Consider the following 27,647-nt stretch of genomic DNA (forward strand, 5'->3'; position numbering starts at 1 on the left):
CAGGCCTCAGATGAGAGCATCTTCCTAGGCCCCCAAATCCCACACCAGCTCCTCATGGCAGGGAGAGCATGGGTCTGGGAGGCAGATGAAGGAAGGGGTGAGTAAGTGTGGAAAGGGTTGAACTCTGTGAGTGTTGGTTGGGTAAATGAGTGGGCATTTGAGTCACGGATGGATGGATGGGTGAAGGGTAGTGTGAATGGGACATGTGGCAGATAAATAGGTTAGCATTTGGTGGAAACTTGCCCTGGTAGGTGAGTAAATAAGCAGTTGGCTGGGATAGGTATGTCTGCCTAGGAAAGCCTGGATCACAGTAGGAAATAAATATTTGAGTTAATTGAGTAGGTGGTTATATACATTGTATGAATATTTGTTGGGGTTTCCTGAGACTTGAGCTAGGCAGTGAGGAAACAATAATGAGCTAGGCAGAGAGGACTCCTGTCCTCATGGAACTTACACTCTAGTGGACAAACAAGTAAATGTGCAGTTGAAGGATGGGTGACTGCGTGGCTGGGTGGAAGGATGTGTGTAGGGATGGGTGGATGCTTGCTTGGTTGTTTGGATATGTAAGTACTTACTTGGGTGGTGGGCTGGATGGGCAGGTAGATGGGATGTGGACGAGTGGGTTGAGTGGGTGTTCAAATGGGTGGAAGGGAGTTTGGGTGGGTGGCTAGCTGGCTGACAGGACCAGATGTTGGTTGATTAGTGGATGGATGAGTGGGAAGATGGGAGGTGGATGGGTGGTTTGAGTGAGTGTTTGGATGGATAGGTGGATAGTTGGTTAGCTGATTGAGTGGATAGATGAGTGTGGATGAATGGGTAGGGAGATGAATGGGTGGTTGGACATATGGATGGGTGGGTAGGGAGATGAATGGGTGGTTGGACATGTGGATGGGTGGTGGATGGAAGAAGGCAGCAGACCTGTTCTGTATTCACGATGGGGTCGCTCCGGAGGCTGTAATCCTTGGGGTTGGGTGGGGAAGGTGGGCTTAGCAATGGGGCCCTATGGCAGCTCTAGGGGCCTGTAGGTGCTGAAGTCCAGTGTGGATGATGGGAAAGGAGGGAGAAGGCTTGTGGCTGGAAGGTAGCTGATCGGGGGCAGGGGGCTGAAGTCTAAGGATTGGCCGAGTGGAGCTTTTGATGACCTATAAATGGCCCCTGGGGGAACTCCTCTGCCCCCTCCCCACTCTTCTGGTGCTATTAGCAGGCCTAGCATTGGAAGAACCAGTAGGGTGATGAGGAGCTATTGGGGGCAGGGGGACAAGTGTGTTGTCATGGAAACAGACCCTCTCCCTGGACTCTCAGGCCGCGCGGCCCCTTTAAGGGTGACCCGCCTGGCCACTCCCAATATGGCGGCGCGCCCGCTGACCGCCCCCTCCCCGGGCGGCGCGGGGGGGGGGGGGGGGGGCAAAGGGGGGGGGGGCCCGGACCTCCCCATCATGGCGGCGCGGCGGGGCTGTCGCGCTGAGGTCACGGCGGCGCGCCGGGGGGGCGGGGCGGCGGGGGGAGCGATTTAAAGGGACAATGTCCCCCGAGCGGTGGAGGCGGCGGCGGCTGCGGAGGCCGCGGCACCGGCACCGGGAGCGGCAGCGGCGGTAGCGGCAGCTACGGCCGCACTGAGGAGGGGAGCTTCGAACCCCGGCGCCTGGCCGGCGGCACCGCCTCCCCGGTGAGGCCCGGCCCGGCCTGGGGAGCCCGCGGGCGGGGCGGAGCCGGCGCGGGGAGGGGGAGGCCGGGGCCGGGCCGGGCCAGGCGGGACCCCCCGGGGCGGGGGGCGGGGGCGGGGCCTGCAGGGGCGGGGCCTGGTCGGGGGCGGGGCCGTTCCGGTGGGGGGGAGGAGCGGGGGTCTTGGGGCAGGTGTCCCCCCACCTCGGCGCGTCCCACGGGGTCTCCCGCCCCGAAGTGCACGGGCGGAGGGAGCGTCTCCCGGACCCTGGCCCAACGAAGGGTGCGCTGGCGCGGCGCCGCCCCCACCCCTGCGACCCCCGGGGGGCGTCCAGGCGGGAGGCCCCTTCCCACGCTGCCAAAGTGCTCCGAAGTTGCGGTCCCGCCTGTTCCCCGCGGGCAGTGCCCACCCGGTGGGCACCCGCAGGTGCTTCCTCTAGGCCTGGGCAGGGACCCCCGCCACGACTGCCAAGGCCACGGACTGGCCCCCTGGGAGCCCCCAGGCCCCCGGGGGCAGCGCCTGCAGCCAGGCCTGGAGCCCGGGCCCCGCCCCGGTTGCCTGGGCCCGGCCTCCCCACCATCTCCCTGGGGAGGGCGCCTCATTCCTGCCCTTCACTTTCTGCCGTTACCTTGAAGGTATTTATAGGTGGAGAGGACAGCACCCACCCCCCCACACACACACACACGGCCTCCCCAGGGTCCTTATTTCTGGACCAGGAGCCCCAACCGTCGTTTTTGTCCGCAGACTAGAGAAATCTTGGGAGGGTGGGATGGAAGAGCCCAGGCTGGGTATGCATGAGGGGTGATGTTGGGGAGAGGAGGGGTTAAAGCTGGGGTCACTTGAGGCTGTGTGTGAGGGTGAAAGGGTTAATGAGAACCCTGAGGACCTGAAGGGATGGGGGTTGGAGTGTGGGAAAAGTGCAGAGGTAATGATGGGGGCACTTGGGATAGTGTATAGCATCAGAGCGCAGAAGTGGCTGGGATGCCTGCTGAGGCATGGGCATAGGAGATGCATGTGCATGGAAGCGAGGGCACAGTTGGGAAAAGTGCAGCAGTGTGTGAATGAAGGGAGGCACCTGGGAGAAGTGATAGGATTAATGTTGGAAGAAAACAAGGTGCATGAGTTTGCATGTGTAAAAACGGGGTAAACTGAGGCAGTACAGTACAGGAGCTGTGTAAAGAGGAGTTACCGGTGGGGAGACTGGGGCATACTGAGGATAGAGGCCATCTGGGATACGATGCATATGGATAAGGCTTCAGCACCCTTTACTCAGCTCTTCTGGGCTGGGAGGTAAACTGAGGCACTGAGCAGTGAGGGTGAGGATTGGGGCTTCAAGGAAGAAGAAACTGAGGCAGCATCCCTTTCCCACCTCCCCTAAGCACCTGTCTCTCTGCCCCCAGACCTACAATGCCTTGCTGAGCCAGCCTAGCAATTGAGTGGAGCCAGGCAGACAGCATCCATGGATGGGCCCCTGGCAGGCGGCCTGGCCGCCCCAGATCGTCCTCGTGGCCCTGAGAGACTGCCTGGCCCAGCACCGAGGGAAGACATCGAAGGTGGGGCCGAGGCTGCTGAAGGGGAAGGTGGCATCTTCCGGTCCACCCATTACCTGCCTGTCACCAAGGAGGGACCCCAAGACATTCTGGATGGCAGAGGTGGCATTTCTGGTAAGAGGATGGGCCCTGTGGCCCTGGGGAGCATCCAGCCTGGTCCCTGAGGTTCCAAGAGGGCTAGGTCACCCAGCCAAGCAGGGTTTGAGATGGGATTCTGATTCTGCTTGGGTCTAGAGCCTTCTCTTTGTACTCTGCTTATTTTCCCATTTTACGGGTGTGAAAACAGAGGCCCTGGGAGCCAAAGACCGGACAAATGCCCCCCACCCTGTGGATGGCTAGTAGCTGGGACTTAAATTCGGGTCTGCCAGGTTCCCTCCTTTGAGCACACCCATTGGGTCCAGGTGCCCAGCTTAGCACCCTGAACATCCTGCCCTGAGAGCCCACTTGTTCCTCAGGCATACCCCATTCCCATCAGTCTATCCCAGCTCCCTCTTCCTGCACTGCCTTGGTGAGTCCTGCTCCTGAGCCATGGGCCAAAACAGCATGTGCCCTCTAGTGGCTGGGGAGGGACTGGGTAGTCAGGGACACCAGCTACCCCTTGGTGCCTTGGTTTACTCAGCAAAAGGGGATCTCACACTGTCCCCACCTCAAGATTTGTTATTCATTCATTAAATACTCGGCAACTACTATGTGTCAGGCTGTGTTCTAGGTGCTGGGGATACAGCCATAAACAAAAGAGGCAAAACTCCCTTCCCACAGAGGCCTGACAGTATGGTAGGAGGAACAGAAAACAACCAACTATGTAAATAATGTAAGGACAGGGAGTGACAGGTGCCGTGAAGGTATTAAACAGAGGGCCAGGATCATGCCTGGAGGACCTGGGAAACCTCCCTGAGTGGGTGGGATTTGAGTGGAGCATTGAATGAACGGTGGGAAAGATAAGCCAGGTGGTGGGAACAGCAGGCGCAAATGTCCTGTGGTGAGGAGGAGCCTGGTGTGTTCAAGGACCAGGCGGGAGGAGCAGAGTGGTGGGGGCAGTGCAGGCTAATGCACCAGATGTCTCCCTTCATCTGCTTGGCGGGCCCTATAGGCCTTGGTTTCCAGGAACTTCCATGTACCTCATCAGGAGTTTCCTATGTGCCAAGCCTTCTACGTGATCATCTCATGTCATTCTTAAAAGATCCCTGTAGGGTAGCTTCAGTTATAATCATCCCGTGCTAGAGATGGGAAAATTCAGGCCCTGAGGGGTTGAGTAAGTTGCCCATGGTCCCACAGCTGGCACTAACCTGGCTTGACAGCCCTCGTCTTTAACCACCACCCTGGGTCAAGGTATCCTTGACCTGCCCCAACTCACCCTTAGCAACATGCATAATGTTTACATATTTTCAGAGCACCTTCTTGGGGCCACACACACACTCCATCCTCACCCTCATGGACCCTGCCATCTGGTGCTAGGGAGACAAACCAGCCACCAGGTGTTAGGACATAGTCGCTGGGGCTGCAGTGGGTGAAGCCCAGCTGGGCCCAGCCTGGGGGCCATCGGGAGTCCTGGATGAGGAACAGTGAGTCAGACACAGAGGGCAGGGGGAGTATAGGCATCAGGTTCCACATAAGCAATGGCATGGAGGTGATGGGTAGCACCCAAAGGTGTTACACAGGGAGATGACAGGGTGAGGCCACTGAGGGTGAGAGTATCCATGCTCAGGGAACCTTAGCAAGCCCCTCTTCCAAACCATTAGTAACCGAGGCCCAGAGATTGGCAGGACCATGTTCCAGGTCATGCAGCTGGCCAGCCCTGGCAGGCCTGAGACCTTGATTTTGTGAGAACCCCAGGGAAGCAGGGTCTGGGGTCCCAGAGTCCTCTCTGGGTCTGATTCTGAGGAATTGGTCACTTCTTCTCTACCGGGCAGAAGTCCCAGGTCTGGCAAGAGAGGGGGAAGGTAAGTAGGGAGATAGGTAGGTGCCTCCTCACTTGCTCCAGGGAATCAACCAGGCTCCAGTGCATGTGCCTAGGGAGGGGGGAATGTGGCTGACAAAAGGGGGCCAGACCCACCCTTAATGATGTCCTTGAGCAAATGGGGGCATGGGACAGGGGTGGTTTGACCTGGGTGGGGTCACAGCCTGGAGGTTAGAGGAGGGCCTAGGCTTGGGACACAGCGCCTCCCCTGCTGCCCTCTCGGCCTGCTCGACCCCCCTTCCTGGCTCGGGCACCTGCCCTCGGAGTCTTTTGATGCCTATAAATAGGAGCAGCCTCTGGGGCTGCTGTTCCACCCCGAAGCCTGGGCCCTCCCTCACCCCAACCCTGCCCTTGGAGACCCGCGAAGGTACCCCTGGAGCGGCTACTTCCAAACTTCTCCGTCTGGATGCGGATGCTTCCACTGCCTTCTCTCTCCTCTACTATGGCTATTGGCTTGGAGACCTCACAGCCTCCTTGCAACCCCCGCCTGACGTTTGGCCTCTCTCTCTTTGGCCTACTGGGTGCAGCCAAGGCTTGGGGGGAGGCTGAGACGGTCCACATGGATTGATGGAGTCTGGTGTGTGCCTGGCATTGGGACCAGTGGGCCGGGGGATGAATGACACATTATTTCTGCCCTCGCGTGGGGCCCCAGGCTGGGGAGGAAATCAGAGCATGGAGTGAGCCGACCTGAGGCTCTCGGTCCAACCTCCAGCTTCCAACCTGGGACACCTCTGGGCCAGCCCCGACCCCCGTCCCAGGCACCCTCACAGCCCTTTCTTCCCCCTTACCACTGCGTCTCTGGATGGAGCATGTACCGTGTGATCTCCTTGGCATCCGTCGCTAGCCCTGCAAGATGGGTGGTAGCTGTTTCCTTTATACAGAGGAGGAAACAGGTGGGAAAGGTGTGCCCTTCGCTCACTGCTGGGCCTTGAACTTGGATCTGTCTGCCTCCAAAGTCTAGATTCTTGGCCATGCTGCCAAGCTGCCCGGCTTGGGGTTCAAGCTGCTCATGGATACCCTTCTCATTTTCCTTCTCTCATTTTCAAACCCTCTCGGGGACCCACAGATAGCAGTAGTCTATGAGGGCCCTTTGACATGGCCACTGCCAAGGGCTGCATCCAGGTACCTCGTCTGACCTGCAGTGACTTCTGGATCCCCGCCAGTCATGGAGGCCCCTGGGCAAGCCCCCCAGCCCCCAGGTGTCTTGGACACGGGGCCCTGCTTGGCCTGCTTCCTCCAAAATGCTGCCACTAAAAATAGGAGCCTCGCTGGAGCTGCTCAAAGAGGCCAACACAGCCCCCTGGCTCGTGGAATCCTTAGACAACGCCAATTGCAGAATCAACGAATCTGGGACGCCCAGAATCTCAGCAGCTGGGGTCCCAGAATCTCAGAAGCAGGACGCCCACACCCTCAGACTGCACCTTTAGGCTGTGCAGGGGCTTGATGCCACTGAATGACTTGCCCTCCCCCAAGTAGCTCACATTTATGATCTTGTGTTCTCAAGAGACCGCATTTTTTTGAGGTCTCTCTCCCTTGGCTGGTCCAGGCCTTGCTTTCCCAACCCTCACACCATCTCCAACGTCCACCTTGTCCTCCCATCCTGATACCCCTCCTTGCATTTGCGCATACCCTTAGCCTGGCTCTGCTCCCCATCCGTCTACCCCAGGGGGCCTCAAATGGGGGGCCACTCTGCCTGCAAGGGATGCTTTGGCCATGTCTATAGACACCTTTGGTTGTCATGACTGCAGGGCCAGGGGCCAGGGGGCTACCAGCATCTAGTGGGGAGGGGCCGGGGATAATGTGCAGCATCCCGCAGTGCACAGAAAATCATCCAACCCTACATGCCATAGTGCTGAGGCTGAGAAACAGCTCGAGGCAGTGCAAATGTATGTACCTCCATCGCCACCCTCACTTTCCAGAGGCCATGTGATGGTCACGGACCTTCTCTCAGGCTCTGTAGAAAGACCCACAGACAGTGACCACGACTTTCCGATCCCCCCACGCCACCCCTGTTGGCACTTTTGATGCTTTGGCTCCTGACAGTCAGCTCTCAATTTCCTGGGCAAATTGAACCATGTGGGATCAGAAAAAGAACTAGCCCTGGCCCTAGCCCTCTTTCTGGACCATCCTCCAGTTGAAGCTAATCCACCAATTGCCTCTGTCAGGCTCTGGATGGGGCGCAAGTTCCTCCCCCCTCCCCGTGTGTTAACCTTGGCCCAGGCAGTTGGCCTGCACCCCAGCTGGCATGTTCACCCATGTCGGGCGAGTGCAGCGGGCAGAAGAGGCACAGGCCAGGATTCCTGAGGTCGCTCCAGGCGTTGGCTCCACAGGCGGATAATGGAGAGTTGGCTCTGTCTGTGTGAGAGGTCCCAGGAGGGGATTTGATTCTGGGACTTAGGCCTGGAAGGAGGCCTGGGAGTCAGGGACAGGCCCTCTGCAGCTCAGGCTTAGAGCTCCTCACTCATCATCTGGCAAGTATTGGTTGAGCACCTGCTGTGTGCCAGGCACTGGGATGCTACAGTGAATGAGGCTGAAAAAGTCCCGCCCTCAGCGGCTGCTTAATGTGCTAGCAGGGACGTAGGCAGGCAGGCATCCCTAAGAGGAACCAGGCGATTTCGGAGAGTGTGAAGAAAGAAATGAAACAGGTGACAAGAGAGAAAGTCCTAGGGGATCCCTTTGGTGAGTGGCCAGGGAAGGACTCTCCAGATGGAAGGAATAGCCAGTGCAGAGGCTCCGGGGTGGCCAGAAAAAGGGGTGTGCTTGAGATGTCAAGAGGAGTCAGGGCAGAGTGAGTGAGGGGCAAGGAGAGGGAATGAGGCTGGAGAGACCTGCAGACATCCCACCTTGCAGGGCTTTGTAGCTAGTGGTTGGGAACCTAGCTTTTATCAGAGGTAGGATGAGAAGTCAGGTGAGTTTTTACCAGGGTGTGATTTTTAAAAATCACCTTGGCTGCTGGGTGGGGGCAAAGAGAGGAGGGTTGAAGGCAGGAAGCCCCAGGGGTCCCCCAGGAGACTCCTCCAGAGAGACCCCTTTCAAGGCTCAGGAGCGCAGAGGCCAAAGGCCTCTCGGAGAGGGGTGGGGAGACGGCTGGGCCCTTTCGAGGTGCCCGGCAGGGCTCCCAGAGCTGGGGTGTTGTGAAGGACCCCAGCCAGGGGGACCCCAGCCCCTCAGGGTCTCCCCTCTCTGTTGCAGACGGGCAGCCCCATCCCGGCCTCAGCGAAGCCCTCCCCCGTGCCACCTCCGCCACCCATCGGATCAGCAGCTGGTGAGTGCCACGCTGGCCCTGACCTCAGGGAGGGCAGGGGGGCAAGCAGGATGTGCCTAGGCCCGAAGGAAGCCCCCGGGGAGTGAGAAGGGGAAAGGAGGGAATCAGGAGGCCAGGCAGGAGGAGGTGGCTCCCAGCAGGCAAGCCCCTGGGCATGTGCAGGGGGTGGGGAAGACGGGATGAACACAGACAGTCAACTCTCATTATCCCTGCCAGGAGCAGGGCCGGAGGGACAGGAGCCTGAAGGTTAGACCCTTGGAGTCCTGTCTCTGCCAGGTGTTGACCCTTAGAATGATGTCAGGCCTCTCTAAGCCTCAGTTTCCCCATCTGTAAAATAGAGTCCCTAAGGCGCATCTCACACACTGGCCTTGAGGACCCCAGGGAGGTTGGACAGGAGCAGGAACTGACAGCAATGGTGAAAGCAGCGACCCTGTATTAAGTCTTGGTGGGCGCTCATATGTAATAAGCGTTGCAACGGGTTAATGATAGCTCCCATTTGTTGAGCGCTTGCTGTGGACTAGCCTCTTGGCAGAGGTTTACCCCGGTGAATCTTTGCCGTGGCCCTGGAGTGGGGGGTGGTCCTGTTGGTATCACATGTCACCGATGGGGCTGAGAGGGGTGACCCTGTGATTTCTGCTCGGCCTCTCGGTGGAACCCATTTCTGTACCTGTTGGGTAGGCACGATCGACAACCCCTCCTGGAGGCAGGGTCCTGAAAATGAAAGGAGATTTATCAGGAGCATTCATGATAAGAACCCACGTTGGTTGTGGGCTTACCAGGAGCCAGGCATCTGGGGAAGTGAAGCATTTTCCCAGCACGGAGTTGTCTCCTCCTCTCCCTACACTTCCAGGGATCGGGGTCAAGGTCCTCATTTGAAGGCTTGTAGTTGCGACCATTTTAAATGAGCACATACCTCATGTGAACTTTTCTTTGACTATGGATATGAGAAAGCTCCTTAGATGTTGCATAAGGACACAGGGGCTCCTGGTTTTGGGGACTCGTTCCCATTTTTAGGATTGGAAAACTGAGGCTCAGTGAGGTTGCTTCGCCTTCCCCCTTTCCCCCAAAGGAGGTCAGGGTCCTTGGGGCCAGAGGCTGAGCAGGGTCCTTCAACCACTCCTGACTCTGCCCTTGCAAGAGGGGAACTGCAGGGGAAAGGGCATTCCCCTGAGTTGTTTATGCCGCAGAGTTGCACGAAATTTGCTGGAAAGTGAGACTAAATGAACTAAATCACCCCAGTTGGGGGAAAACCTCTTGGTCTTATGCAGCTGGGGGCACAGATCAGAGCCTTGGGCCCTCCTGGGAGACAGATGAGAGTTGACTGTGCCGCCAGACTCGAGGACATGCCTTGTGACCCTGGTGTGACCCCTGGTGGACCCTGCACACTCTCCCACAAAGCAACAGGGCTGGGCTACATGGACAGGTGCGTCCTGGGAGCTGAATGTGGTCCAACAGCTCTGGAAGGGCCACATCCACTCCCCCTACCTCCCCGCCCTCACCTCCACGCTCCTGGCCCCTCTGAGGTCGCCCTCAGGCTGGGTCTCTGGGGCTTGTCTCAGACTGCCTACAAGGACCCCCTCCCCTGCCCAAGGAAGGGAAACTGAGGCCTGTGGCTAACCTGTCCCCATTGGCACTTCCTTGCAGTTGCTGGGATGGAGGCAGCCTGGACTTCCAGCCGGGCTCCCCACCACCCCACCTCCTGGGCCACTTCCCTGGCCCCCCTGATGGCCAGGGGACCTGGGAGCACCCCCTGGTCCAGGAAGCCAGGGAGGGCATCCCATCTGAGCGGAGGTTCGAGGACTCGGTCATTGTGAGAACTCTGAAGCCCCACATTGAGCTTGAGGGATCTAGAAGGTTCTTGCACCATCAGGGTGAAACGAAGCTCTTGGAGAAGGTCCCCCGGGGCCACCCCAGGTTCGACTGGCTCCGAGACACAGATGAGCAGGCCCCACCCCAGGATGCAGAGCTGCACCTGGACCTGCCGCCCCAGCCCCTGCCCCTCACCTCCTTCAGGACAGTGCTTGTCCCGGTGGAAGATACCACTAAGACGTTAGATGTGACGGTGGTGGACACCAGAGAGCACCTGGCAGACCTCGAAGGGCTGGCTCAGCCGTCGGAGTGGGGCCTGCCCAGGTCGGCCTCGGAGGTGGCCACGCAGACCTGGACGGTGAACTCAGAGGCATCTGTGGAGCGGCTGCAGCCACTGCTGCCCCCGATCCGGACGGGGCCCTACCTGTGTGAGCTGCTGGAGGAGGTGGCCAAGGGGGTGGCCAGCCCAGATGAGGACGAAGACGAGGAGCCGGCCGTGTTCCCGTGCATCGAGTGCAGCATCTACTTCAAGCAGAAGGAGCACCTTCTGGAGCACATGAGCCAGCACCGCCGAGCCCCGGGCCAGGAGCCCCCTGCTGACTTGGCCCTACCACTGGCCTGCGGAGAGTGCGGCTGGGCCTTCGCCGACCCCGGTGCCCTGGAGCAGCACCGGCAGTTGCACCAGGCATCCAGGGAGAAGATCATCGAAGAGATCCAGAAACTGAAGCAGGTCCCCCCAGGCGACGAGGGCCGGGAGGCACGGCTGCAGTGCCCCAAGTGCATCTTTGGCACCAATTCCTCCAAGGCCTTTGTGCAGCATGCCAAAATGCACGTGCGCGAGCCTCCCGGCCAACCTGCCAGGAAACCCTTCGGGAGCGGCAGCGGGGCTGGCAGCCCAGGCCCTGATGCCACCACCCTCACCTACCGATCCTACCGAGCCTCCTCAGGGCTCAGGGGCTGCGTTTTCTGTGGCTTCCCCGCGCCCAGTGAGAGCCTGCTCAGGGAGCACATGAGGCTTGCGCATGCCCAGCCCCACTGGGAGGACGATGCTGAGGCTTTTGAGAAGGACCCTGCCAGCCAGCCGGGCACCAGCCAGGATGCATATGCCCGCTTCCCTGATGCTGCTGAGGACTACTTTGGTAAAGCTGAACCGCTCTTGGCCCCCTCGTGGCAGGAGAACCCCGCTGGATATGACCCCAGCCTGGCCTTTGGCCCAGGCTGCCAACAGCTGGGCATGAGGGATTTCCCACTGTCAAAGCCCCTTCTGCACGGCTCAGACCAGAGGCTCCCCGGAAGGCCAGCCTTTCCCTCACCTCTAGCCTCCGCCCCCTACTCCTTACAGCCCAGTAGAAACAAGAGTGTGGTCCCCCCACAGGGGCTCCCGGCCCAGCTGGGGGACCGGAGACACCCTTGGAGTGAAGAGGAGGAAGACATACCACTGGCCTCGGAAATGGACTTTTCCCCCGAAAATGGGGTTTTTCCACCCCTAGCTGCCCCCAGCCTCATCCCGCAGCTGGCCCTGGACCTGAAGCGGACCTTCCGGAAAGCTCTGAGGGCAGCCGAGGCCTCACGGGCACAGCAGCAGCAGCTCCGAGGGATGGTGCCCCTTGTGCTGGTGGCAAAGCTGGGGCCACAGGTCATGGCTGCGGTGACCAGGGTGCCCCCAAGGCTGCAGCCTGAGGAGCTGGGGCTGGGGGGCGCCCATCCCCTGGACTTCTTGCTCCTGGAGGCGCCGCTGGGCGGCCCGCTGGGGCTGGACGCCCTCCTGGATGAGGACCCAGCAGTGGCACTAAAGCACGAGGAGCGCAAGTGTCCCTACTGCCCCGATCGCTTCCACAACGGCATCGGCTTGGCCAACCATGTCCGGGGCCACCTGAACCGCGTGGGCGTCAGCTACAATGTGCGACACTTCATCTCTGCCGAGGAGGTGAAGGCCATTGAGCGCAGGTTCTCCTTCCAGAAGAAGAAGAAAAAAGGTAGGGCGGCTTTGCTCCGGCACCCACCTCCCTCCGAGGCCCAAGAGACGCACAGCCCGGCAGCTGAGTTCTGAACCGAGCAACCCTCACTCTAAATCCTCCCATAGTGCCAAGCAGGGGGAAGTCAGGGCCTCCCCTTCTGGAAGACTGGGAGCTGCGGCAGAGGCCACCACATCGGTGGAGGTGCGGGGACGCCCCAATGCCCTGGCCCTTCCGGCCGCTGGAGGAAGGAGTATGGGCAGAGGAGGCAGCCCCAGGCAGGGAATGTCACTGATGTCTTCATTCGACAAATATTGAGAGGTCCCCTCTGTTCTGGGCACCTGGGGACACAGCAGAGAACGAAACAGCAGTCCCTGCTCTCTTGGAGTTCACGGCCCAGTAATAGGAGGGTGGGACCCTGGCCGGCTTCAGAACCCCTGGGGCAGCCTGTGAGGTATGCAGATTCCCAGGCACCAGGGTTTTGATTCTGGAGGTCTGTCTGCAACACGAGTGCCCTGGGTGGTTCTGACGCTGGCAGACATGCCCCACTTGAGGGAGGTGCTGGTGAGGTGTTTGAGAGAGAGAGAGAGAGAGAGAGAGAGAGAGTGTGTGTGTGTGTGTGTGTGTGTGTGTGTGTGTGTATGCACACACATATGCATGCACTGGGGGTAAGGGACAGGGGGCAGACAGCCACAAAATCAGGCACTTACAATGGTGAGTGACCAGGGCTGTGATGGAGGAAGCTGGGGGCTGGGGAAGCCCAGAGGAGGTCCCTGACTCCACCTGGGGGTGTCCAAGCAGGCTTCCAGAGGAGAACATCCCATCCATTTGGCCATTTCTTCATTCAACAAATATTTAATTGACAGCACTGGAGTGATAGTGAGCAAAAATACACATGCGCTCTAGACACGAGAAGGATATTAATCGAACCCTCAGCCAAAGGACTGCAAATCCACAACTGGAGAAGGGTTTCTGAGGGTGGAGTCCCTGATGCTGAGAACTATGTGCGGGGAAACGTAGAAGGTCAGGCAGAGGAGGCTTCTTGGAGTGGGAGGATGGGAGGACATGTGAGCACACAGGAGCTGATGCAGACAGGAGGGTGAATGGCGAAGGGAAAGGGAGGTGTCCAGGGTCACAGGTGGCACTGGCTGTGTGATCTGTGTAGGGGGAGCAACCCCGGGAACGGGAAGGGCTGGGGCCAGAGAGTCACCCCTCCAGGCAGTCCATGTCTTCTCTCCCTCCACAGTGGCTAACTTTGACCCAGGCACCTTTAGCCTGATGCGCTGTGACTTCTGTGGGGCTGGTTTCGACACCCGGGCCGGCCTCTCCAGCCACGCCCGGGCCCACCTACGTGACTTCGGCATCACTAACTGGGAGCTCACCGTGTCGCCCATCAACATCCTGCAAGAGCTGCTGGCCACCTCCGCTGCTGAGCGGCCCCCCAGCCCCCTGGGCTGTGAACCTGGGGGGTCACCTAGCGGCTTCTTGACCTCGCGTCGGCCCCGCTTACCTCTAGCAGTGCCCTTTCCACCCACCTGGGCTGAGGACCCCGGGCCAGCCTACGGAGATGGTAAGGGGAGAGGGTGCGGATTGGGTTGGGGCCCTGACCCTTCTCAGGGGCCCAGAGAGATGCGCCGGTGGGTGGGGGGGAGGGACAGCCAATCCGCTTTCCTGGTAGTGTTCCAAGTCACTTTACAAAGTAAGCTGACAACTGTCCTTACAACTGCCCTGCCATTTAGAGGTTATTTTTGTTTTACTCAGGGGCTGGGCCAGGGCTACTTCTGGATCCAGTTCATCCCTGCCTCGCCTAACAGTGATTTTAACACACGCTTATTCAGCTCTTACTAGGAGCCAAATATATTCTAAGCACTTTACAAACACAAACTTATTTACATCCTCACAACGATGCTATAAGGCAGGTGTTATTATTATCCCCATTTTACAGATGAGGAAACTGAGGCACAATGAAATTAATTAACTTGCCCAAGGACACACAGCCAGAAGGGGTGGAGCTGGGGTTTGAAACCCCAAACAGGTCAGGCTCCAGTGTCCTTGCTCTTAGAAACATCTTCTGTCTAGAGCAGCGCTGTCTGATAGAACTTTGTGAGATGGAAAGGTTCTTTACATACGTCTTCTGTAGGTCACTGCTGGCCACATACGGCTATGGAGCACTTGAAATGTGACTAGTACAAGGTTAATAGTAATTCTGTCAGACATTGCAGAGCTGGAGTCTACATTCTGGATTTTCCTTGGTGCCTACTTTGTCCAGCAGCATTGATAACCCCTCCCATAACTGAGTGCTCGTTGTATACTAAGGTTTCATCCCATTTATGCCTCAAAACCATTCTGTGGGGCTGAGGATTGTTGTGTTCTTGTTTTGTGGATAAGGAAACTGTAGGTCATCTGCTTTGCCACACAGCCACAAAGAGGCAGAGCTAGACTTCTGAACACCATGTTTGGTGGTCTCTCCATGGAGGACAGCTTGGGAAATTCAGGAATAATATTTTGGTGAAGGAGCCTAGGCCTGGGCACCACTGAGGGAGTGGAAAGGTGCAGTACCCAGCCTTGAAAAGCCTGACTTTGTAGGAGCCTTTACTGAATCTCAAAGCAGAGAACTTGGCAGTGAGGAGTAGGTGGGCTCTGGGGAATGGAGAAGCTCCTGAACAGGGGGAACTGTCCAGGGGCTGCTTGGGGCTGAGGTTTCCTTGTTTCTCCTACCTGTAGTTTCCAGGGTCCTACTAGATCTGTACTCTGAACTCCGCTGGACCCATCTGCAAGCCCCCTTACCAGTGAAAGGCACCTGAGGGTCTGCAAAGTGGAGAGTGATGCTATCAAAGCCCCCTCTCCTCTTGGACAAGGAGACCAAGACACAGAAAGGACATAGTGGCTGGCTGAAGTCACAGTTTGGAAAGAGGCAGAGTAGGGACATGACCTCAGGCTTCTTGCCTCTGCTGAAGGCTGTCGCCTGGGCATTCAGCTCACATACCTGGCTAGGTTTGTGGTGTCTCGGGTGGCTGAGAAGTGGAGCTGGCTCTGAGGATGGCTGGGGGCACAGGAGGTAGTTTGTAAGCTACAGCCTTGCCCTCGTCTTTTCTTGTCACTCTGGTAGAGGCCTGAGGTCAGGCTCAAACTCCTTACTTGGCACTGGGTCAGGCCCCCCAGGGATGGCAGCCTGCGTCCAGCAGTCAGGTTCAGCTCTGGTCAACCTGTTTCCACCAGAAGACCTATGTGGCAGCCCTTAGTCAGGGCTGACAGAGATGGTCAAGCCATTGGGGTGTCAGGATTCAGTCTGGTACTGCCCTGGCCTTGTCCACAGGGTGGGCAGCCAATGGGGGGCTCTGATCAGGCTTTCGGTTATCACCTGATGGGCGGGAGGGCCGTTAAGGGGTGGTTTAGAAGATCCTGGAAGCCTTGCCTCAAGGAAAGATGTCCAAGATTAAGGCTAGGTCTGGGCACCCGCCCGCACCGTTTTTAGAAGCATCTCCCACATCACTAGGTGGGCCGTAGGGGGCGGGCGCCCGGTTGGGGGCGGGGCCAACGGTCAGATTCTGGCCCCCCTCAGCTGTCAAGGAACAGCTGGGGGCAATCGGTTTTGTGTCGGAGAGAAACAGGTTGTGCCTGAAATTGGGTGCTGGCGGTCGTGTGGGGAGAGCCGTAGGATTGCGGAACAGCGCCGGCGGGGGCGGGGGGACATTTGGCTACCAGGATGGTGTGGGATCCTCATAGCTGGGATCTGGTGTCTTCCAAAATCTCCAACACGGAAGGGAGAATTCCAGGATAGGGAATGGAACAGGATCCCGGGGCAGGTCCTAGCTCCTCCCGTCGGGGCTCCAGGAGCCTGGATGCTGTTAAGACAAATGCGTGTGGCCAGAGGATTCCCATTTTAGCCTTAGGGGTGTTCGGGGTTGGGGGAAGAGCGTCCCGTCCTGTCCAGGCCAGGGGTGGGAGTGCAGTTGGCCGCCGCGCTCAGCGCGGCGTACGTGCTTCCGCGAGTCCGGGTGCGGGCGGCTCCCTGAGGCTCCAGCCCCATCCCCCAACCCCCGGCGGCCGGACAAGTGTTTCGCTCGCTCGCGGCGCTCGGCGCTCGGCCGGCCGCCCTGGGCGCGCCCCGAGGGGCGGGGCGGAACGGAGCGGGATCAGCGGCGGCGCTCGGCGCTCGGCTGCTCCCGCCTGGGGCGGCCGCCCCGCGTGCGCCGGAGCCAAGATGGCCGCCTCCACCGCCCAGTGCCGAGTGACAAAAGCGGAGAGCAAGGCGGCGGCGGGGCCGCGCGCGGGGGGCGCCCGGGAGCGCGCGCCCGCTGGGGCGCCCCCGCCCAGCCCCCCGAGCCCGGGCCCTGCGGCCCTTCCCGCGCCGCCGCCGCCGCCGCCGCCACCGCCGCCACCGCCGCCGCCGCGGGACGGGCCCAAGGCCGAGCCGGAGCCGGGGCCCGGGCCGGCGCCCGCGCCGGGTAAGAGCCCGCGCCGGGGAGGGTGCGGGGAGGGCAAAGTCGGCATTCTGCCCGCCCCCTGCCGCCGTCCCTGACGCCCGCCGTCCAGTCTCCGGGACTCCCCCTCCCCCCAAGGCCCTCCAGTCGCGCGGGCCCCGGGCCTCCTGTCGCAGCTCGTAGGGTCCCGGGCTTCAGAAACACTCTCCGCCGCTGCTCCGTGGGACCCTCACCCTGTCTGACAGATGTTCCCTGTTCCCCTTGGAGCCCCGGGAGCGTCCCTCGCCACAGTCTCGGTCCCTCCGGCGCGGAAACCCACTCCAAGTCACTTCAGACACGGTCCCTACACCATCTGACAGACGCGCCCACTCCACCCGGCGACTTTGACAAAGTCCTCGGTGTCCCGGGCCCCGGTGGCCCCCGGTACCTGCCTTCTCCTTGCCTCCGTAGGACTCAAACTGAGCATAGGACCTGCATGGCTTCCTGCTCGTAGCACTGAACGACTCCAAAGCCTCAACTAACACACAGTTTCTTCAGCCTCAGAGCTGTTTCCGTACCCCGAACGCTAAACCTGGCGCTCCCCAGGCCACTCAGGCCCCCTTCTCTGAAAAAATTAGACCATGAAAGCATACCTTCGACTCCCTGTTCTCATACACACCTCATTCAGGGAAGCTTCCTGACCTGACGGATGCCTCAGAAACTTCTGCAAAGTTCTGTGATTCCCACTCTTCCTGTCCCCATTCAGATCCCGACTGATCCAGGCTCCCAGTTCTCACCTTACCCCACTTAGGACTCAGCTTGTGATAAGCAGACTACTATGGAGCCCCGAGTTCTCTCTGCAGCCCCAGCTGTCTTGTCTGGTGGAGGTTCCCCACAAGTCTGGTGGAGCCTCTTTCCTGTCCTTGGCTCCTTGTCTCTGCGTTGCTTCTCTGGCCTCTGACTGGCCTTCTCTTACTGAATTCCCCTTCTGACTGCCACGTACCTACTTCCAAGACTGACTTGGTCCCCTGCACAAGTTCTGCCCAGAGAGATATTTTGTCAGACCTAGGATGGGAGTCACTGCCCCAACCAGTGTGTGTTCTCGGTGGGTGGAAGCTGCTCCTAGTCCCCACTGTCAGTTTGCAGCCTTGATATCCTGGTGCTGGGGGTTTGGATGGAGCCTCTGCTCTCATAGGGTGTTTCCTCCCAGAGTGAGAGCACATGCCAAGGATGAGGAAAAAGGCTCCATGCCCCCACTCTCAGTCTTTATGGGGGTAGACAGCTCAGCCTGGGCTGAGCTTGTTTTCCTAACCTCACAGGCCTGGGTTCTGAGGAAAACACAATGGTGGCCATGGACTTGGGCTCCCCCCCGCTCCCCAAGAAGAGCCTGCCTGTCCCTGGGCCCTTGGAGCAGGTGGCCAATCGGCTGAGTAGCAAAGTGGCTGCAGAGGTTCCTCATGGCAGCAAGCAGGAGCTGCCAGATCTCAAGGGTGAGTGACCCAGGTGGCAAGGTGGGGGTGCTGACCAGGCCGGTCACACTCACAGGGAACTCTTGGGCCTGGGGTTAGTGTGAGGTCAGCAGCTTTCTCTTCACCCCAAGGCACTAAGGAGACCTCTGGTTGTCTTCTGTCCAGCTTCTGCTGCCCTGGGCGAGCATGGCCTTGAGCTGTAACCTCACTGGGCGGGGGAGGGACATCCAGGGAAACAGCGTGGTTTTCAAGAGCTCGCACTTAGACCCAGTTCATTTGCTGACTTTGGCCCTCATTAGCTGTGTGATCTTCTGTGTGATACTGTGTTGTCTGTATGTTGATATTGATATCATTATTGAGTAGTTGACAGGCACTGTGCTGGACTCCAGGGATGTGAGAGAGCAGAACCGACCTGGTACTTGTCCTTGGAGTCATTAAAATTGGGGAGCAGGGAGGCAGAGAAGGAGACAGGCGGCGATAAGGGCTCTGCAGAATAGGGTGTAGGGCACCACAGGGACTGTGGCTGGGCCATCCAACCCAGTGTTTGGGGCTCGAGTTGAGCTGCAGAGGCTGGCTAGGACAGTTCTGGGAAGCGTGTGACTGGCGGGTCAGTGTTTGTGTGAACGCCTCTTGCAGGGACACCCTGGTACGTTGGATATCTGAAAGGCATTCTACTGGCTGGACCACAGAAGGGCTCTGCCTCCTGCTGTGTGCCCTTGGGCATAATTCTTCCCTCTCTGAGACTCAGTTTCCTTATTTGCAAACTGGACAGGCTGATTTCTACCTTGTTAGGGTCATTTTAAGGATCAGGGAGGCTTGCAGGGAGCCTGGGTGAGTGGGGTCCTGGGAGGAGGAGAAGTGGGGAGGGCAGGGCTCAAGGGGCCTCACAGTCAGCTCTCTTGGCCTCCATCTCGCCCTCCAGCCCAGAGCCTGACCACCTGCGAGGTCTGCGGTGCCTGCTTTGAGACACGCAAGGGCCTGTCCAGCCACGCACGCTCCCACCTGCGGCAGCTGGGGGTGGCCGAGTCGGAGAGCAGCGGTGCCCCCATTGACCTCCTCTACGAGCTCGTGAAGCAGAAGGGCCTGCCCGACACACCCCTTGGGCTGCCCCCGGGCCTGTCTAAGAAGTCCAACTCACCGAAGGAGGTGGTCGCTGGGGCCCCCCGGCCTGGCCTGCTTGCCTTGGCCAAGCCCTTGGATGCCCCTGCTGTCAACAAGGCCATCAAGTCACCTCCTGGCTTCTCGACCAAGGGCTTGGCCCATCCGCCCAGCTCCCCACTCCTCAAGAAGGCACCACTGGCCCTGGCGGGCTCCCCTACCCCCAAGAATCCTGAGGACAAGAGCCCCCAGCTGTCCCTGAGCCCCCGGCCAGCCTCCCCAAAGGCACAGTGGCCCCAGTCTGAGGACGAAGGGCCCCTGAACCTCAGTGAGTGCGGGTCCCGGGAGCTGAGGGAGGTCCTGGCACCGGGAGGGCTGCAGAGCCCAGGGTGGGGACAATGGGGACTACAGCTCCTATGTCCTGGGTCCGCTGGGTCAGAATGTTGGTCAGAGCACTGTGTCTCCTCTTGGGCTGGCCATGCAGCATATTATCATCTGCCTCCCACTATACTTTGCTGTTCTTCCCCCTGGAGGCCTGGCTGTGGCTGCTGAGCCTGCCAGGGTCATCCTCACTACTTAGGGGCACTCTTGGCCTTCTCTGAGCCTGAGGGTTGGGGCAGTGAAGGTAATCAGAACTCCTGTGGGCCTGGCTTCCCCAGAGGGGCATCTTGGGTCCTATAGGCAGGCAGATGGCCCACCTGGCAGGAGGTCCTGTAGTTGGCCCTGACTTCACATCTTCCTGGCTGTCTGTGCAGAGGCACCTCTAATGTGCCTATGGGTGGAGCCATACCTCCCGGGCTGCCTGTGGGCATGACAAAGAAGGGTTTGGGAAGAACCACTCTCCTCCCTCCCCCGTGCAGTGAGCAGGTTTAGCATGGCGTCCCTTAGGAAGTCAGGCCTTCCCACACATTTGTGGGTTTTAGCCTGGGGTGAGCCCAGGGTCTGGCCCCCTGCCCAATGGGGCACCCCAGTTGGCACCTCATGTTCCCATGAAGCTGCTTCCATTGTCTGCTCTGCTTTCAGGAGCAAGGCCCTGAGCGGGTCTGCCCTTGGCTCTATGATGCTTGGCAGCTGGGTGAGGCCCCTGGTTTGCACCCACACAGCTCCCACAGCTGGGGTCCCGGGGAAGAGTGCCTGGGAGCATCAGATTGTGCCACTGGAATTTGGCCACCACCTCTCCACCTCACACCCTTAAGTTCTCCACACTCACCTTGATGCGAAAGGGCTAGGCAGGGAACAGGACTTTCTGTTTCCCAAAACCTCTTAAAATAAACCTGCGGCATGAGTCTTGATCCCCAAACGGCCTGGGCAGCCTTGAATCATATCAGGTCTTCTTGCCTCAGTCCCCCAGGGCCGGCCAAGGTGGCGGCCGTGAACCCCCCCCCTGTGTTTTGTCTCCGCAGCTTTAGATAGTGACGGGGGCAGAGAGCTGGACTGCCAGCTGTGCGGTGCCTGGTTTGAGACCCGCAAGGGCCTGTCCAGCCACGCCCGTGCCCACCTGCGCCACCTGGGCGTCAGCGACCCGGACGCCAAGGGATCCCCCATAGACGTGCTCCACGGGCTCATCAGGAGGGACGGCGTCCAGATCCGCCTCCCACCCGGGCGCGGCACCCTGGCCCAGCTGGGGCGGCCTCCTCCCACCTCTACGGCCCTCTCCTTGCTCCCCCCCCCACCGCCGGCCAAGAAGGCCAAGCTGAAGGCCGCGGGTACGGCCAGCCCCTGGGGGAAGCAGGACCTCTCGGCCGCCGCAGCCGCCGGCATTTTCTGGGCCTCTGATGTGGAGCCGTCTCCTCTCAACCTCTGTAGGTTCTCGCTTCAGCCGCTCCCTCCTCCCTGCGGGCCCTGGAGCCCCTCCCGGGGGGGTCGCAGCCCCCTCCCTACTCCTTTCCTGCTGGGGCAGGGAGTAGACAGGGGCCCTTGGCAGTGGGCTGGTTCTGCCCAGAGATCTTGTTGGCAGTTGGCTGCTAGGCCCTCTCTCTTGGCCTTTGAGCTCCATGACTGTGACCTTCCCTGAGAATAAAGGCCAAGGGTGGGGTGCTGCCTTTTGGTGTGGAAGTCCATGGTTGCCCCTTGTCTGGATGGTATTTGGCACTTAAGGCTACTACTTCCTGCCCTCCTGCCCCCATCCTTGTCGGGACCCGGGACCCGCAGAGCTGTGGAGTCTTGGTTCCGTCCTCTGCCAGGACCAAGGGCCCATGCGCTCTCTGGAGCCTCCCCTCGCTCCTGCTGAGTGTCTGGCCCCCGCCCCACTCCTCAGTTCCCTCGCTTGCACCTGCCCTCCACCACCACCCCAGCCTGTGGGCATGCTGCTGCCCATGCCCAGCCGACCAGGAGACCCACAGACAAGAATGCTAATGATACCCGCGATGCTAATTACTCCTTTCTCCTGCTGCAGCCTCGGGCCCAGAGCCAGCTCGAGACATCCGCTGTGAGTTCTGTGGTGAGTTCTTCGAGAACCGCAAGGGCCTATCAAGTCACGCACGCTCGCACCTGCGGCAGATGGGCGTGACCGAGTGGTATGTCAACGGCTCACCCATTGACACACTACGGGAGATCCTCAAGAGACGGACCCAGTCCCGGCCTGGCGGCCCCGCTAACCCACCAGGGCCAAGCCCAAAAGCCCTGGCCAAGGTGGTGGGCAGCGGAGGTCCTGGCAGCTCGCTGGAAGCCCGCAGCCCTGCAGACCTTCACCTCTCACCCCTGGCCAAGAAGTTGCCACCGCCACCAGGCAGCCCCCTGGGCCACTCACCAACTGCCTCTCCTCCTCCCACGGCCCGGAAGATGTTTCCAGGCCTGGCCGCACCCTCCCTGCCCAAGAAGCTGAAGCCTGAACAAATGCGGGTGGAGATCAAACGGGAGATGCTGCCAGGGGCCCTTCATGGGGAGCCACACCCATCCGAGGGTCCCTGGGCGGCGCCACGGGAAGACATGGCCCCCCTGAACCTGTGTAAGTGTGACCCCGGGGGCAGGGCAGTGAGAGCAGGTAGAGGGGTCTCCCTCCGCCCCCTCCCACACTTCATGGGTACCCAGAGCACCCAGGGTAGAAATAGAAGGGAGGGTACACAGGTCCAGAGAACAAGGGGTTAGCTGTGCGTTCTTGCTGTGCAGACCCTCAGCCGAGCTGCTTCTTGATTCTCCATCCACACTGGGGAGGCAGAATTGTGCCATTCAATGAGGCCCAGAAGATTTTACCTCTTGGGCCACTGTCAAGTCAGTTGGTAGTGTCTACCAACCAGATTCCTAGGGAGAAAGATTGCAGGGTCAATTAGTGATGTCTGCCATGGGTGAGAGTATAGGGACCGGAAGTGGGAGGCTGTACCTTCTTTCTGACATTCCTGGTTGCTAAGTTGTTTAACATTTGGAGCCAGGTTTAAGTTAAGTGCTCAGCTCTTCCACTCCAGCAATATGTGACCTTGGGCGAGTTTCCTCTTTCTGGAGGTAGAAGATAAGCATGGTCCGAGCTCTGTGTAGTTCCAGAGTGGTGTAAAGCACTTTGGACGGTGCCTGCTTAAACGAAGCCGTGTGTATGCAGGAGTCGGTAGTCGTACTGTCCCTGTCACTGTTCTTTCTGCTCAGTTGGCTGAGTTGTGTGCTGAGCAGGTGAGGATGGCCCAGGCCTCTGCCTCAGTGCTCAGGTATATTTCATACCAGCTGTGTGACACATGCTTGGAGCTGCTCCCTCCAGGGGGAGGTTTCCATCTGCATTTTGTAGAGGAGGAAACTGAGGCTCAGAGGGGAAGTGGTTTGCCCAGTGTAACATAGGGGGTCACAGCCAAGCTGGTGTCTGAGCCCAGGATCGAGGAAGTGCTTGCTCCTCACTGCTTCTCAATGTCACAGGGAATCATCTTGAAGCCAGCTAGAATTTGAGGTGACAGGACAAGCAGAAGGGCTGAATGTACACAAGGGCCCCTGGAAGCGGATGAGGGAACGGGTCATTTGGGTCTGGGGCTGCATGGACGGGACAGCCAGGCACTTAACATTAGCCTTGAGCTTGGAGGCTTCCCGCCGCAGCAGCCGCCTCCTTCTCCTCCCCCTCCCTCCACCCTGGACCCCCTGCAGCGTCCCGGGCAGAGCCTGTGCGTGACATCCGCTGTGAGTTCTGCGGTGAGTTCTTCGAGAACCGCAAGGGCCTGTCGAGCCACGCGCGCTCCCACCTGCGGCAGATGGGCGTGACCGAGTGGTCTGTCAATGGCTCGCCCATCGACACGCTGCGGGAGATCCTCAAGAAGAAGTCCAAACCGTGCCTCATCAAGAAAGAGCCGCCAGCCGGAGACCTGGCCCCTGCCTTGGCTGAGGATGGGCCTCCCACGGCTGCTCCTGGGCCTGTGCAGGCACCCCTGCCACTGGCGCCAATGGCAGGCCGCCCAGGCAAACCAGGAGCTGGGCCCGCCCAGGTTCCTCGAGAGCTCAGCCTGGCGCCCATCACCGGTGCCAAGCCTGCAGCCACTGGCTACCTGGGCTCAGTGGCAGCCAAGCGGCCCCTGCAGGAGGACCGCCTCCTCCCAGCAGAGGTTAAGGCCAAGACCTACATCCAGACCGAACTGCCCTTCAAGGCAAAGACCCTTCACGAGAAGACCTCCCACTCCTGTAAGCAGTGGGTGGCAGGGTCCTGGGAGGGCATCTGCTGGGGCCTGCAGGGCCTGGCAGTGCCACACACACACTGACACCCAGCAGGGGCCCATGGCAAGGCCCCAGTGGGAGGCGGGACTGACTCCTGACCTGGGCTGGGCCTTCTGGGTACTCTTGTTCCCTTTGGGCTGGGACTCAGCGGCACCCCCTCTGCCTGCAGCCACTGAGGCCTGCTGTGAGCTGTGTGGCCTTTACTTCGAAAACCGCAAGGCCCTGGCCAGCCACGCGCGGGCGCACCTGCGGCAATTTGGCGTGACCGAGTGGTGTGTGAACGGCTCACCCATTGAGACACTGAGCGAGTGGATCAAGCACCGGCCCCAGAAGGTGGGGGCCTACCGCAGCTACATCCAGGGCGGCCGCCCTTTCACCAAGAAGTTCCGCAGCGCCGGGCATGGCCGTGACAGCGACAAGCGGCCGCCCCTAGGGCTGGCACCTGGGGGCCTGGCTGTGGTGGGCCGCAGTGCTGGGGGTGAGCCAGGGCCTGAGGCTGGCCGGGCAGCTGACAGTGGTGAGCGGCCTCTGGCAGCCAGCCCGCCAGGCACTGTGAAGGCCGAGGAGCACCAGCGGCAGAACATCAACAGTGAGTGCTGGTGGAAGGGGGTTTTGAGGGTGGGGGACACCTGCCACCGGCGTTCTCCAGTGTGCGTGTGCCCTTTGTCACTTCCCCAGTTGCTCACCCATTCTCCCCTCTGGGCACCATCCCACCTGTCCTGAGGCCCAGGCAGCATCCAGTCACCAGCTGTCCTGTCTTACAGTTCCCCATAGCCTCCACCCCTTGCTTGCTAAAGGCAGGAACTTTCCCAGGAGTCTTGCCCTCTGGCTTATCTCCTGTTCCTCCCTTCACCTTTCCCCACCTCAGAATTTGAGCGCCGACAAGCCCGCCCTCCAGACGCCTCTGCGGTCCGGGGGGGAGAAGAGGCCAATGATCTACAGCAGAAGCTGGAAGAGGTGCGGCAGCCCCCGCCCCGGGTCCGGCCAGTCCCCTCCCTGGTACCCCGGCCCCCCCAGACATCACTGGTCAAATTTGTTGGCAACATCTACACTCTCAAGTGCAGGTATGCAGCCCCCTGGCGCGGTGGGGAGAAAGTCCACCCACCTGGGGCTTGGTCTCCCAGAGCCTCTGAACAAGACAGGTTGGTGGGCGTCAGCAGATAGAGCCTCAAGGACTGCCTTAGAGTGTGGCTGGACCCAGGGTAAGGGCTTCTCAACAAACAGCGGCACCTCAGAGCATTAACCTGGGACCCTGAGGGTTCCAGTGCTGGCTCTGACACTTAGCAGCATAGTGACCTTGAGCAAGGGCTTCCTGCCCCATGCCTCAATATTCCCACCTATAAAATGGGGTTGGTAACAGATTTGCTGTGAGGATTAAAAAAATTGAATATTTATAAAGCACTCGAACTATGTCTAACATATGGTAAGCACTCAATGAGTGTTTGCCTGATTAAGGAAAATATAGGTCTTAGTTCATTTTTATCAAAGTCCAGGCGTACATCCAAGGCTAGGAAACTGGGTCTGAGACTTAAGGTGGCCTGCCTCAGCCCACATAGGCCAAGTCAGAAGTAAGATTTGAACTCAAGTCTTTGGAGCCATGAGCTCAGGTCCTGAGCCCCTGTTCAATGAGGCCTCCCTCAAGCGCAGGGAGTTGGTGAGTTGGGTGCATGAGCAGGGTGGGTGTGAGTTAGTGCCTGACCCCTTTTCCCCAGCTGCTGTCCTTCTGTCTTGGAGCCTGGTGGGGTAGGGTCTGCCTCTCTGGGCTCTCTCCCCTCTCAGATCACATGCTTCAGTCTGATGGCAGAGGGACTTGGGAAGCCCGATGGCACTTTCCCAGCATCAGAGCCAGCAGACTGCCCTGAGCATAGAGATGGGGGTCATTAGGGGACCCTACCTTGATCCTGGGATGGGTACAGGTAACTGTCCACGAGGAAACATCTGGCGTCTGGGTCCCCTTCCCTGAACTTCTTGGCTGGCTGTCTCCACGCTGAGTAGTGGCGGGTGTGCCCGATGCTCAGGGACCGGGGCAGGCCTACACATCTGCCTCTCCTCATGGCAGTGGCCACTCTTCTCTCTTTTTCTGTTCCTCCACACAGGTTCTGTGAGGTGGAATTCCAGGGGCCCCTCTCTATCCAGGAGGAGTGGGTGCGGCACTTACAGCGGCACATCCTGGAGATGAATTTCTCCAAAGCGGACCCCCCGCCTGAGGAGCCCCGGGCCCTGCAGGCACAGACAGCGGCGGCAGACGCGCCCTAACACAGAAGCATTCCAAATTCCCTCTTGTGCCACCTCCGTCTCCTCTTTCTCCTCCGTCTCTTCCACCCTCTCCTCCCTCTTTCTTTTCCGTTTCCAAAGGAGCAAGCCAAAACCTCAAACCGGTACCCCTTGGGGGCCGGGCACACTACAGCCGGGGCGCCAGGAGCCAGCTAGCGGCCCTTCCCCCAGCCCGAGGGCTCTGGGGCCACACACAGCGCATCTTCCTTCAGCCCGTGCCCACCTGGTCGAGCAGGGGGAGAGGCCAGGTCTCTTGTGGTGGCAGCTGATCTGGTCAAGGGGAGGAAGGCCAGCGCTCCCCCCGCATCTAGCAGCCAGGCAGGGCTATGTTTGCCATCCGTGGCCATTTGCAAAGACCCCAAAGACCCCTGTCTTGGTTCCCTCTTGCCCCTGTGAATATCCTCTCACACATGCACACACACAGACACGCACACACAGACATGCACACACACACACACACACACACACACACACCGGCACACACATACACACATGCATACATGCACCTCGTGAGACCCAGGATCTGCCCCAGCCCCCCAGTTCCTGAGTCAAACGACCACATCATGCCACGGTGCTTGCTCAGGGGAAGGCACGCTCCCTCTGAGGGCCTGCTGGGGCCTGGGAGCCCCCCACTGAGCCCATGATGCCACGGAAATCCTTATTGGCCGCCCCCCCAACCAGAGGGGCCTTCCTAGCCTGGAAGAGCTCAGAGCTGACAGCTGCCTCCTGCCATGTCAAGGCCCCCCCAGAGCCTTGGGGGACTCCGGGGCCCAGGAGGGGGTGGGGATGGGACTCTCCTCCCCCACCCCCACTCCCCTCCCTCTTTTCACTGTTGCTTTCTATGTATAGCTCCCTAGACCTTTCACTTTTTTAAAAACGCGTTTTGTGTAGAGAATAAGGAACGTGGATCTTTTTATTTTGCAATCCTGGGCCAGCTAGAGACCGGGAGCTGATTGACCTTTTAACTTTTTTCAGTGGCCACATTTTGGTTATCGATGTACCTAGAAGTATGTAAATTAGATTAAATTTCTCTTCTGGAAACACCCTGGGGCAGGCGGCCAGCGTGTGTTTCTCTGTCGAGTGGACAGGCTGGCATTGCCTGGCAGCCGGGGCTGGGATCGAGCCGCCTCCTCCCAGAGCCCCCGGAGGCCCTGGGTTTTCCTGTTGGCTGCCAAGCTGACCGGACCCAGCTGGGGATGAGCCCAAGTCCCCAGCTGTTGGCCCTCAATGGCATGGTTTGTGGGGGGCTCTGGCTGGCTGGTTAGCTGGCTGGCTGGCGAAGCAGCTCCCGTGAGCAGTGGAGAGGAACCAAGGCTCTGGGCAGCTGGTCTAGGAAGGGAGCCAGGATGAAGTGATGAAGCTGGAAGGGCTCTCCAAGGGCAGGAGCTGTCCAGTGAGGGTGTGGGGGACCTGCGGGGGGGGAGGGGCGGAGGGCACACAGTTGCTGGCAGCCTTCAGAGAACTGGGGCCAGCGTGCCTTCAAGACATGTGACTTGTCTGGAGACACGGGCACCCTGAACCTGAATCACACGAGGGGAAAAGGGAGCTGCCGGTTCCTTTGTGATGTTATTTATTTTCTCACTC

General features: G+C 59.6%; 1 protein-coding gene across 17 annotated transcripts; it reads left to right on the forward strand.

The window, feature by feature from the left end:
• The first annotated feature begins 8 nt into the window (after window positions 1–8).
• On the forward strand, window positions 9–27,104 carry WIZ (WIZ zinc finger). Of its 17 annotated transcripts, none has more exons than XM_028095265.2 (14): window positions 9–97; window positions 3,064–3,327; window positions 8,363–8,435; window positions 9,675–9,858; window positions 10,080–12,220; window positions 13,446–13,769; window positions 17,922–18,092; window positions 18,994–19,497; window positions 20,573–20,971; window positions 21,565–22,116; window positions 23,229–23,756; window positions 23,959–24,378; window positions 24,658–24,853; window positions 25,886–27,104. In XM_028095265.2, exons 2-14 carry the CDS (start codon window positions 3,127–3,129, stop codon window positions 26,043–26,045), a joined length of 5,853 nt encoding a protein of 1,950 aa, XP_027951066.2. In that variant the 5' UTR covers window positions 9–97; window positions 3,064–3,126; the 3' UTR covers window positions 26,046–27,104. The 17 variants fall into 17 exon arrangements, with proteins under 17 accessions (XP_027951066.2, XP_027951073.2, XP_027951069.2 ...); XM_028095267.2 differs by lacking the exon at window positions 9–97 and adding an exon at window positions 1,555–1,666; XM_028095272.2 differs by lacking the exon at window positions 20,573–20,971.
• Window positions 27,105–27,647: the final 543 nt, after the last annotated feature.

This window comes from Eumetopias jubatus, unplaced genomic scaffold (genome assembly GCF_037043125.1).
Source record: "Eumetopias jubatus isolate StellerSeaLion01/CBP00866 unplaced genomic scaffold, mEumJub1_p1.0 scaffold_1, whole genome shotgun sequence".
Taxonomy (NCBI): Eukaryota; Metazoa; Chordata; class Mammalia; order Carnivora; family Otariidae; genus Eumetopias; species Eumetopias jubatus.

Excerpts from the sequence above, each read along its gene's own strand:
- WIZ (XM_028095265.2), top strand. The coding sequence starts at position 3,127 with ATGGGCCCCTGGCAGGCGGCCTGGCCGCCCCAGATCGTCCTCGTGGCC. Across the intron at positions 9,859-10,079 it reads GGGCTGGGCTACATGGACAG|TTGCTGGGATGGAGGCAGCC; the intron begins GTGCGTCCTGGG and ends ACTTCCTTGCAG. Across the intron at positions 12,221-13,445 it reads CCAGAAGAAGAAGAAAAAAG|TGGCTAACTTTGACCCAGGC; the intron begins GTAGGGCGGCTT and ends CTCCCTCCACAG.